We start from the raw sequence: 12651 nt of genomic DNA, 5'->3' as shown, positions 1-12651 counted from the left end.
ATTCTTTCTCTACAGTTTGCGCACTTCTGAAACCAGCTATCTCAATGAAGCTTTCTCCTTCTATTCGGCAATCAGGCAGAGGTCGTACTACTCCCAGGTTAACAAAGAAGACAGGTATATCTGCATGGGTGCCCTCCTTTTTTTCCTTCCCAAGACCAGAATAATTTTATGTAAGTAGCAAGTAATTATAAAACGTAGGATCACGACTGAGATGAAGTCAGTGTTATTGGAGGAAGTTTCTTTTAACCCTTTTGCCACAATTAAATACCTTAGTAAATAAGAGCTTTACAAGAAGACTGGAGGAATATTCTCATGTGGCCCTGGCTGGAGAGTTATTAGCCCCAAATTTTTGACATCTTGAGTCCTGCTCAGTGCTGGTGCTGGGACCTAGTATGCTGCATTGTATGCATTGCCTGCCTGTGTTGTATTCTAATCTCAGATTTGACAATGGTGTTTTTGTTGTTGTGTTTAGGCCTGAATTAGTGGTTAAGAAGCTGCGTTACTATGCAAGGTTTATAGTGGTTTGTCTCTTGCTCAACAAAATGGATGTTGTAAAGGACCTTGTAAAGGTATGTTAAAATGAGGATAAAGCTGCTAAGAGTGAGAGTCTGCTGGTTTTTCAGGGCTTTTCTCCTAATTAGGAGCTCCATAACATCGTCTATTTAACCTGAAACATCACTCATTAGATCTATGATATTTGATACTCCTGCTATGTAGCTTTTCTTTTTAATTTATTTTGATCGTGCTGTTGGATACCACAGAAGGAAATGATATTATGGATAGAGCTATGGAAAGATATCAGTATGACGTGAACATTTGGTTCAAGGAAAAAAATGTATGAATTAATGTAGTTTGTTGGGAATAAACTGTGAGATGCATGTTATTGATTGGAAAGTGTTGGAATCATTCAGTAACTCTGAACATCTCTTCATTCCTGTACTTGATTTAAGACTTTGGTGAAATCTCCCCCAGGGTGTCTTCATGGCACTTCATTGCTGTGAAAGCCCATGTCTCCAAGTTTGATGTTGAGCTTATTTTTCTTCCCTTCCAAACTGCCATCACTTTGTCCTGTGTCTAGGACAGATCCTGAATATATTTTGCACCTCCCAAAGACCCATCAAAATGAAGCCTTGCTAAAGGATATAAATATTACTATGAAATTAGGGAGGCTGGATCTGCATATGCCACTGTCATGGGAGCAAAGTGTTGAATATTTGTGAAGTCAGGTCTTTGTACTGACCAATGCTGGCCTTTATATGATATCTGACATTCGACACAATGAATATCTCCTGTGAATCGGGGATTTAGTGACACTTAGTGTTTGAATAATTTGATAGCATTATTTGAACACCAAGTAAAATATCTCAGTAGTTACAGCTGAGACTGGGAGCTACCTTTAACTGCACCAAAGGAACAGTGTGTTTCTCCTAACAGTATATGCTTCCCAAACCCCTCTAACAACCTTGCTGCAAGCAGCTTCTGTTTTTGACAGTTTTGTGTAAGTTGCATTACTGTCTTTTTATCTAAGCTCACTTGAATTAGCAGTAGCAATTAAAAAGCCACACCATTCACTTCCTTAATGTATTTAAAGTTTTGTTGTCCATAGTTTAAGGGAATAACAAGCAACATAGCTGTATGTGAATGTGATAGTTACACTTCAGACATTCTGCACACCAGAACCTGCTGAAAAGATTATTTGCATTGCCAAAACCCAATGCAGTATTGCCATCTTGTCTGCTGAAGGAGCATGTTTTGGCTGGCACGTTAGTCATAAGTGTACTGCATATGTTCTTGAGTAAAGTGACTTTTTCCATTCTTAAAGGCCTGCACAGCTAACCACATTGTTAAGTTAGTGACTGACTGTTAAGCTTTCAGTTTAGGAAGTAACTGAGTATCTGAACTTTTTATATTAGGAGCTTTCAGATGAGATTGAAGACTACACTCATCGTTTTAATACTGAAGATCAGGTGGAGTGGAACCTGGTTCTTCAGGAAGTGGCAGCTTTTATTGAGGTGAGAATACTGTTTCTTTCTAATTGTCAGTTTGAGGTAAATTTTTCACCAAAGTGTTCCTGTGTCACCACCTCTATGCTAAGCAGCTGTGCCATGTGGAGGGGCCGTGTTGCTGCCCAATTCAGTCATTGAAATGTGCTTATGGTAGTGTAGCAGTGACAGCTGTCAGGTACCTAAAGAGTCAGACCTGGTCATACAATGTAGTGAAGACAGAATCGTGAAGCCGAGATCTGTTTGGTCTCCTTTTTATTTCTGCTGCTGTGGAAGCCAGCCCTATTTGCTCATGTTTTGTTTGTGTTTAGGGTGTGCTTTGATTGTTGGAGTACCTTTCCCTTGTGCCTTTCATACAAACATGGCAAATTAATTTTTAAAATCTGCCTCAATTTTGAATAGTTTGTAAGTGAGAAGATGCTGAATGCAAACCTGTGTGTTCTGTCGAATTCCTGATTTATTCTGGTTATCTTTTTAGGCAGACCCTGTAATGGTTTTAAATGACGACAACACCATTGTGATCACCTCCAACAGGCTTTCTGAAACTGGAGCTCCATTGCTGGAGCAGGGAATGATAGTGGGGCAGCTTGCTCTTGCAGATGCACTGATTATTGGGAACTGCAATAACCAGGTAAAAGATTGTGAGTTCTTAAAGTTGTATTGTTAGAGCTCCAATTCTCTCCCTCTCAGTGGTATCTCATAATTGTGCGACAGAATATTTAGAATATTGCAGTAGAGGCTAGAAACGATTGATTTTTCATATAAGAGATTGTTCTTAGCAGTGCTTATGCTTGAGGGGTCTCGATGGAATGTCTAGAAAAACCTTGACTCAGGCTTTCATCTGGGATTCTCCAGCTTTTTCCAACTTGCAATAGGAAGGGATTTTCAGAAGGTATTCAAGGTCTTGTTTTTCAGGTGACGATGATAGTGAAATTGTGCAAACTTCGTGATTTCTCTCTGAACTCTTTTTTCAAGTAAACATTGGAGTTGGATCTAAACTAGAGTTTGAATATCTTCCAGATTTTGTCTAAATACAGAGTACATAGGGGATTCCATCTCATGATTTGTAAACAACTCAGACAAATTTAGTTTGTGAATGTGCTGTGGTAAACAGACTTTATCCAGTGTGAGCTCCTCTAAGTCATTCACAGGTCTGTTGAGATTCAGAGATGATATTGACAGAAAATTGTGTGTGGGGTACAGCTGAGACTCTTGGATAATTCCAAAGAACAGACTGTTTGCTGTGCCAGATACAAATTAAACAGTTTTACTCTTTTTGCAGGTGAAGTTCAGTGAATTGACAATAGACATGTTCCGAATGCTACAAGCACTTGAAAGGGAACCAATGAATTTAGCTTCACAGATGAACAAACCTGGAATGCAGGTGAGTTTTGTTTCAATGACAAACTTGGCAACAGATCTTAACAGACTGGGAGAGGCAGAGGGGAAGAAGTAAAGAAAACAGTGTTACTGTCTTTCTGTACTGTCACGGTGCAGGGCCAGTTAGGAGGTGTGATGTAGCTCTTACCACAAGTTAGTGAACGGTAGCTCAAATCTGTGGAGATTGATCCAAGTAATGTTTCCTTTGTTTTTGTTTTCTTGGGGGAAAACTTCAGTAGTGGGTAAATTATTAGAAATAAACGGTTGGGCATAATTTCACAAATGGTTTTCAGTGGTGTAGCCTGAGTACTTCTGAAGGGGTTTCTGTCCTTGTCTGTGTACGCTCATCCATTTCTTTGCTTTCTCTCTAGCAGTCATGTAGCCACATAAGTTCATCATCTTGCTAATTCAAATGGAAGTTAAATATTCCTTTCTGAGAAAGCACAACAAATACTTTTATCTGTGGGTAAAAAAGAAATAGAAAAAGATTCTAATTTATTTGAGGCATGGAACTTTTTTTTTCCATTGTTTTCATGGATTGTGCTTTAGGGGGAATGCTTTAGATAACAAATTAGAGTGAGAGGTAATGTAAAGTTCTTGTGGAAATACTTCACGTCATAACTTACTGTGTAGGAAATGCTACGTGGGCAGACCATTTATGTGGGAAATTTGTTGAAAATAAACATTGTAATAAGCAGAAATGTAGAGGGTAATGAAGGTGCTTTGTAAATATAAAGTTGTTTTTTATTTATTCATTTATTTTTCAATAGGAGTCAACGGAGAAACCAGCCCGGAGGGAAAACCCTCATAAATACCTACTTTATAAACCAACTTTTAGCCAGCTATACACATTTTTAGCAGCATCATTTAAGGTTTGTGAATTCAGTGAATTTTAGCTGCCCACATGCTCAGCCTTCTGCAGAATTTAAAAGTATCTGCTTTGTCATGTGCACTGTCCTTAGAGAGGATGAAAAGAGATTTATTTTACCAGTCTGTGTGGGAACCTGGATGTGTTGCTTTTGTTCAGCTGGGAATTTTGAAGGATTGTGGGAGGAGACAGGAGTTACACATGCTGGTGTATTTGGAAATAAAAAAATTCTGCTCAGAACGTGAATTGTTTGGGAGTTAGCTCACATGCATCTTGACAGCTTGGGGTTTCCATATCCCGGAAGGCCTCGGATCTGGATTGGTAGTAACAGATCTTAAACAGTTTTTTTTTTATTTTTTTTAAACAGCTGTTTGAACTGATTTTAATGATAAAGTTTTTATTAAGATAGTGATAGAATATTATGCATTTCTTCCCTTGCCACTCTTGTCTGTATTTGAATTTCAGGAGCTGCCTGCAAACAGTGTGCTGCTGATTTACTTGTCTGCCACGGGCGTGTTCCCATCAGGTCGTTCGGATAGTGAAGGTACAATAAAGGAATGCTCCCTGTCATGAACAGGGCTTGAATTCTCTTTGTGTTCCAGGACAAGTGACCAAGAAAGATGTCACAAAGCTCCTGTTAAAAGACAAGTCAATTTTATTCTACTGTTTACTTAGATAGTCTTTTCTTTGCAGAAGCAGTAGATAATTCCCTGTGTTTTAATTAGCATTGATCTGGGACCTTTTTAAAGGACATAACCAGTTTTTGATGTATCTGAAGTATTAAAAGCTTTACCAATTTTGAAGACTACATGGCTCAATTGGTGCATCCGTGCAAACGTAATAAAATGGCTAACTGGCACTTTGTGATTCTTTCAGATCTCTAGTACTGTGAGAATGTATGCTCAGGAGATGGGTGCTAAAAGGACTGAAGTGTCTGCACGGACGGTTCTATTTGTGTACTTGTTAATGTGACAATTCAAGCCCTTCTCATGATTTTTTGACTATTCCCCTCACCTCATCCTCCTGTTCTTTGCAATTTAGCAGAATATTTGGATGCAGCTGCAATGTGAAAGCTGAAAACTGGTTCTCTGAAGCAAACACAGTCAAAAGATCCACTTATATTTTTATAATTTAAGGAAAAAAATGTTTTTAACATCCTAAATGTTGTAAACACCTCATCTGATTGAGACTTGCATTCCTTTATAAGATGCATGCCTTGTCCATTCCCATGCATGATCTATAGATCTCTGAAAATGTTAAAGGCAAAAAAAATCCCTGTCAACTTTTGACTGTGGCAGTGATTTTTTTTTTAAATGCTTTTAACATTTTACTTTGTGCTATGAGTTGTTGGTGGGTTGTAGCTTAGCTGTTCTATACAGCTTGTTTTATGTTCACTTCACAGCATGTATTATTTCAGCTTAGTGCCTTACCACTGAGCCATCAGAGCTCTGTTTCCTGAAGAGCTGCGTAGTCAGACTTCAATTTTTGTGAAACAGATCTCATTACAACGGCATTCTTTTAATAAGGTGATGTAGTCTGCATGGACCAAAAAATTCTACCTTATTAAAAGAGAGAGCAGCTGCAAGTTGCGGTGTCGATTGCCTGTAAGCCATTTGTTTGACAGGTCACATGTGAGGCATTCCTAACAGTGCTAAAATTAATGTATGTTCTGTTCCTAATTTTGTTGCCCCTAAACTTCCTTTGAAATGGAAATATGTAGCCAATACTGACAAACTTGCAGTTGGCCAAATATGAGCCAACCAACTTTGCAAAGGTATAACAGTATTAGGAAACCCTAATACTGCCTTCAGCTGAAGTTAGTGATGCTTCATACCCATATCAATGGCAGAAATATTTCTTTGGATCCCTAGCGCATTGTTTTTTTTATGTGGGAATTTATATTTTTCAGTCATTCCTTCCATTTTTGCTCTCAATCAAACAGATAGGCAGGTGGCTCCATTGTACAAACTTAGCAGAATCTTTCTTTAGGATTCTTAGAAGCATGTGTCCAGGCTGTGTGCATTTAAAGACTGTGAATTCTGTATTTGAAGTGTTAAAAATAAATCTTTTTAAACAGATTTCCAGTCTGCAGCAACGTTCAGTACTAGGAGTACTGAAAGCATATTTATTCTCTGAACTTTTTCTTCTCCCCTTTGCAGTGCCCTTACTGCAGATATTTTGTCATTTCTGAGAGGCTAAAGGGGTTTTGATTGATTTAGCATTAGTTTTTGGTGAGATTCTGGTTACAGAATATATGCTAGCTTACACAGACATTTATCAAAGGTATTGATTTTTCTGTATGAAATGAGTTTTAATCTTTTGCTCTCTAGTGAGAGCTGATATTTGGATTTTTTGTGCTTTATTTGTGGGTAAATAGTGAACAAATAAATTAGAAAATATGGTGTTGCATTTTTCTTCTATTTTGACGGATGGCTGAACTACTAAATGTGAGTTACATTGAGTATGTAGCCAGTCAAGGCTCTGCATTCCTCCTTTTTCTCCCTACAACTATAGTAGTTCAGATTCACTTTGTTTCCTGGGATTTTTGGTTGCTTCCTCCTTTTCCTACGTTCATTTAGTTCGTAGCAGAGCTTAATTACCGCTGTTAATTTCAGATTTCTTTTTGCTGTCTGTAGGTCCATATGATTTTGGTGGTGTTCTGACAAATAGTAACCGGGATGTTATAAATGGAGATGCTATCCACAAGCGAAACCAATCTTACAAGGAGATGCACTGGTAAGTTTCATGAGTGTGACAACTGCAAACTCAGAATAACTTGTCTTTAATACATGAAAATGCATCGGAGCCTCTTGAGTTCAAACTGATCATTGCAAGGCATTGTAAATGTAGATTGGCTGGACCTTCAGCAATTGTAAATGACTGTGTGGTTCTAAATGATGATTTAAGCATGAGAAGCATTTCTGTGACTTAAAATAAATTCTTTATTATTGGAAAGCTTCAAGTTAGTGGATGATAAGTTTTCAAGAAGACAAAACTCTCTACGTGTCTTGTTAGGAAAGAACTAACAATAGTTAATAATAAGTAATCCATGTTACAGAGCATACCAGATTAGTTTTGGAGATAGTTTCTCAGGGTGAATCTAAAGACTGAGGCAAGAGGGATCTGCTGAATTTTTATCTGGACATGAGCAGCTGTGTGTTTGAGAAACTTGTGCCCTGTCACAGCTCCGTAGCAATTCTAGTGCTCTATGAAGCATCTTTCTTTTCAGCCTTCACCCTGGGGATCTGTACCCTTTCACAAGAAAGCCGCTTTTTATCATTGTGGATTCTTCGAACAGTGTGGCCTATAAGGTAAGGCTCTTGTAGACAGCTATTTACGTGATAGGATACAGTGTCAACCCCTAGTTAGCTTACACTATTAAGAGGATATTTTTTTAAACACTTTGTATTCAGTCTTTCTTTTCTTTTGAGGTTGTGCATGCTAGTCAGGATCTGATCCTATGAATAGGAACAAGAAGGAGAAGCACATGAACAGCCGCTCATTGGAAAGTATTAAATCCTCCCGGAGGGAATAAAAGTTCAAGATTTCCAAGATCTCTGGTGGGAGGTTTATTTTTGTTATATACCAAAGACAAATCTTGGTGTGTGTGTGCATGGGGGAGGGCACTAACTAATCTGCTTTTTCTTTTTCCAGTCATCCAGCACTCAGTTGCCTTTAACCACCAGAAACAAATCAAAGCATTGAGACCGATCTTTTAAAACATGGGGTGTCTGTGTCTGTAAAGTATCTCAACCAAGGAAATAACAAGACTCAAATTAGCATCCAGTATTACTGTAGAGTGGTATATGCTTGGACAATGAGTGTCCTTCTGGGTGCTATCAACTTAAAGTACACTTACTCCATACCAAATCATATTTGGGAATCTGCATTTTGGGTAGTAAAGAAGCAGGCATTTTCAATCTCAGTTGCCTATTGCATCTGGAGAACATTATGACACTTATTTCACTCATGAATTAGATATTATGAATGTGCTATATCTGGGGAAAGTGCCACTTCCTTATGTCTTGCTTTTTATAGCTCTGTTATTTTCAGTGGGAAAAGTGAACATTCGCAGCTGCATTTCTGAGGAGGAATAGGGACGTCTAGTGGCCGGATGGACTCGTTCTTTGTTCAGTATCCACAGTCTGCATACTTTGTTTTAAAGGCTTGTGTTGGCAAAAGAGTGACTAAATCAATGTGATTCAGAATTGTTCTGTACTGAGCCACGTAATTCTTACCTAACAGTGTTTAAAATGATCTGGCCTCTCTGTTGAGTTTTGTTTGTAGTATTGTAATGCATTTCAGAGGGCTTTTTAACCACTGCTGTGTTTAACTGCACTACGCTAGCTTGCAGCAAAAATCTGCTTTTTATTAAATCCATTCTCCATTTAAAGGGAGAGAAATGCAATTATCGTGCTTTACTTGTCTTTCTGAGAAGAGAATTTGGTAGAGATTCATTTTCCTCTGCTCTTTCTTGACACTGATTCCTATATAGTTCTTTTTGTTTTCAACTGAATGTCAGTGACAGAATTCTCACAGTATTTCCTCGCCCTTGTCAATTACTGTCTGTTGTTCTGCATGTGCTTACATGCTTGGTTTCATGTAGCCAGAATATATTAACAGTGTTGTCCTGCAGGTATCTCCTGGGTGTGTTACACAGTGCTTTGTAGAGTTAAGCCCTGATACAAAGAGTTCTGTGCGGTTTTGTGAGAAGTTGAAGTCAGTGTACTGACTTTTTTTCTACGTGGTTGCTCTAATCTTTCCTGATAGGACAGCAGCTGTCCTGACATTTAAATGTCACTGCTAGCAACACCAGCAGTTACAGCAACTGCTCACACTTCCTCTTCTAAAACCTGCTCTGATCCTGTGCACGTTCTCATCTTTACTACCTTTCTTGAAGGTTTAAATAGTGATGGCTGAAAGTATGTCCATCGGATAAGCAGTACTTACTTGAACAGCTTACTCCCTGTATATTTAGCTGAAAGTGGAAGATAACTGCAAATCAAGCGTGTCCACTAGAAGCTTTTATTTATTTTAAACCTTAACAGGAATACAGTTGGTTGTGGTCTTGAAGGTTACCACTGTATATGTGGAGGAAATAATGATTTAAAATCAATATTTTCATGTAGCTGTGGTTGCGTACGATTACAGTCAAACGCAGAGTCTTAAAGAGTACTTTTCCAGCCAGTAAGAGTGCAAGGCCTGAGTCAGTGATGTGATGTAATCCTCAGTTCAGTAAAGCTTAGTGTGAAATGACCTCTTTTGGAGATGATGGGTAGTTCTTTTTTGGAAAGAAATGTTTATGAGATGTGAAATGTGCTTCTGTTGGGAAACTTGAATACTGAAGTTAAAAAAAAAAGCCAATTTTGAACCAGAAATGTGGTTTGCTCTTTTTGGAGTTGTCTGTGCAGTGAAAGGCATTTCCTTATCTAGAAGTGCTGTCAGCATCCACTCTGCAGGGCTGTTTATTGTGGTGCACCATGTGGTCCTCTCCTAAGTCATGGCTGTACTCTGCTCCTTTTCCTTTGTTGTGTGCTTGCACATGGCCCTTCCCTGTCATTCCTGTCATTCAGGAGCTAAGGTGGTAGAGAGTGAACCCTGGTGTTCACTTGGGCTGTGTTTGGCAGCTGTGTCTGGGAAAGGGCAGAGACAAGTGCCTGGCATCTTGAGACTCTCATACTCCTGGGTCCATAATTTAGATGTAGCAGCTGGCAGAAGCAGCCATCTTCCAAGGAGTTGTACTTTAGGGTAAACTGGGTAGTTTCTCCTGTTGTAGGACTTAGTAGTTGTATTGACCTAACCACCTGGGACATTTAGAATCCAGAACGTTCACAGGTGCTGCCAAGGAATATGCCCTTCCTGAGATATGTGACTGACCCATGGCTTTGCTTTATAGCTGCAGGCAATGTTTAATAGTGATATTTATTTCACTGAGGGAACATGTGAGAAATCTGCTTTGGCCTCTAACTGGTGACAGAAAATTGAATTCAACATGTGAATCTGCTCATGAATACTAAGCACACATTACTTGAGAATGTGTGAATGTACTTGTTCATTCAAACTGGCAATGTCTAGTGGCTCCTGAATTTTTGAATGTTTATTTATCATTCAGTATTACTAAACACTGAGCTGGCTGCAGATACTGCCTTCATGATGGTAGTCTTTGTTTCATCACCGTAAACTGAACCTTATTATCTGGCATTATAAATCTTCAGGATCTTGTTGAAGGAATGGGGTTTTTAGGACTAGTGAGCACTCTGTCGGATACAGGTAGTATTTTATTTTCTTTGGACTGGATTGTTATCTTTAGCAGACTTGGATGAAATTACGTGGAACTAATTTAATTGCAATACAGTGCCTGGAAAGGAATATTACAAGTGAATTATGCAGAAACCAGAAAGAATTAAAAAATGGACTTTTTGATGATGCTGTACAAGCAAATACTTCTGGTGATTTACACCTGACGTTTAGAACCTGCCAATTTTAAGTGTATAATCTGCAGAAGTGTGTGTTTTGCTCAAGCATTGGGTGCATAGGGAAGAATGTAGACATGATCATTTATGTTTTCTCTGGCTTTGCAAGCATGCAGTTTTAAGAAAGCTGTTGTTGACAAGGGAGATGACAGGTAATGTGGGGAAGTTCGTTGTGGGTTTCTTTTATGATAATCATTATTACCCATTAGTATATCTGTTAGATAATAATAAGATTATTACCAGGTAAATGGTAGTGAAACAAGGCAAAGACTTCTAAGGCTTCTGGAGGAATTTGTTTGCCACAGGACGCTTGTGCAATCCTTAAGATGCTGGTAGAAAGTCAATTAAATGGGTATTCTACAATGTGCCTTCAATATAGCAGATGTTAGGGTTATGACCTACTTGTTTTAAAGTGAACAGATTTTAAAACTTTTCTCCATTGGGCTCCTCTGTTTCATCAAGCTTAGTTCTCCTGCTAGAAAGTAAAGCATAAAGAAAGCACTTTGATGGGTTAACTCCGTTGGTACTGAGGAACAACACTAGATCTTTTTTAACCTTAATGCTGTTGGCTTTCATTTCTATTGCAGGACATCCTTCTTGTTTGTTTATTAGTCTGTTTTGCCTGCTACTGAAAGCCATATTTCCATGAAATTAGTGTTTGCTATCGGTGACAGTGAAATGAGAGGATGAAGCAGCCTTAAAAATGTAATGGGTTATATCCCTCTGTGCTGTGAGCTGGGTAGTCAGTTTGTCAGTTTTACAGCCAGTCTTAACTGTGTGACAGTAATGTGTTCTCTGTCATGAATTTTCTTTGTACCCTGAACCTGTTGAACATTCGAAAGCAGGCAGAGTGACAATCAATACTTCAAAATTTTTATCTGTTACAGAATTTCACAAACTTATTTGGACAACCATTGGTGTGCTTGCTTTCTCCAACAGCATATCCAAAAGCATTACAAGGTATGTATAGTATGGCATTTGCTAGCCCAGTGTTGGGATTCTAATTATTTTTATTTATTATTGCTGCTATCATTAGGACTTGGGGTAGTTTTATTAGTACCCAAAGGTCAGCAGAATGTGTTTAAGGTATCAGCTTTTAAATGCCAGATCTAGAGTAAAATATTCTCTGATCTGGTTCTGATTTGGAGAGTAACCCTAGGAGAAGATGGGTCCATAGCAGGAGAAGTGTTAGGCAAGCATCATGAGTAAATGTAGTAGTGGACACTTCTCATTAGTTTCAGAACTAGTCCTTCTATATAGATGAAACTTAAGTAGAAAGTAAGCGTTGTAATAATTAATCCAGTTTAAACAGAGACTTTGAAAAATAGAGCTGAATTCTTGATCAAGTAGGAGATGCTTGTGTCACTCACTGGTCAGTCAGGAATGTCTTGCTGTCTTGTGAGGGTGTGCTACTGGACTGGCACTGGAGCTCAGTTAAGGTCTGCTAAGAAGTCTCTGCACTGTGCTTATGTGCATTAGTTTGAACAGATAGGCTACAAAAGTATATGTAACTAACAAACTCTGCTGTTAGAGAATTTAGTGGCCGAACAACTTAATTCTGTGGCAAAGACAGCTTTTCTGTTTCATGTGCCAAATGAATCTTTTTGTCTATTGATTTTTAGATCAGTCTCAGCGGGGTAGCCTCTTCACACTCTTTCTGAACAATCCTTTAATGGCATTCCTATTTGTCTCTGGATTATCAAGCATGCGCAGAGGACTGTGGGAGAAGTGCCAAGATTACCTTAGAAAAATCAATCGAGACATCGCGCAGCTGCTGACCCACTCCCGCTCCATAGGTATGTGCCTACAGACTTACAGCAGAGACTCACAGTGCTTCAGGAGATGCTGTTTTTTCTTGCTCAGCCTTTCCAAGGGACAGAAGAGCCAATAAGGGGGGAAGCACAAGTATTTGTGGCTTTCCCCAGGT

General features: G+C 38.7%; 1 protein-coding gene across 4 annotated transcripts in view; it reads left to right on the top strand.

The window, feature by feature from the left end:
* The window catches only part of SCAI (suppressor of cancer cell invasion), a 30953-nt gene that overhangs the window by 15797 nt on the left and 2505 nt on the right, over nt 1–12651 (top strand). For all 4 annotated transcript variants that reach the window (XM_065737301.1, XM_065737300.1, XM_065737303.1 and 1 more), the window contains 11 exons: nt 16–114; nt 473–569; nt 1914–2012; nt 2482–2634; nt 3286–3387; nt 4154–4255; nt 4717–4795; nt 6888–6987; nt 7481–7562; nt 11612–11684; nt 12347–12520. In XM_065737301.1, coding sequence (XP_065593373.1) covers nt 16–114; nt 473–569; nt 1914–2012; nt 2482–2634; nt 3286–3387; nt 4154–4255; nt 4717–4795; nt 6888–6987; nt 7481–7562; nt 11612–11684; nt 12347–12520 — 1160 coding nt within the window. The remainder of the gene's footprint in view (nt 1–15; nt 115–472; nt 570–1913; nt 2013–2481; nt 2635–3285; nt 3388–4153; nt 4256–4716; nt 4796–6887; nt 6988–7480; nt 7563–11611; nt 11685–12346; nt 12521–12651) is intronic.

The sequence above is a fragment of the Cyrtonyx montezumae genome, unplaced genomic scaffold (assembly GCF_038088225.1).
Source record: "Cyrtonyx montezumae isolate F1298 unplaced genomic scaffold, pur_monq_1.0 scaffold_20, whole genome shotgun sequence".
In the NCBI taxonomy this organism is placed as follows: Eukaryota; Metazoa; Chordata; class Aves; order Galliformes; family Odontophoridae; genus Cyrtonyx; species Cyrtonyx montezumae.
Note: the sequence above shows the minus strand (reverse complement) of the source record. Positions and strands in the feature narration are given on the sequence as shown.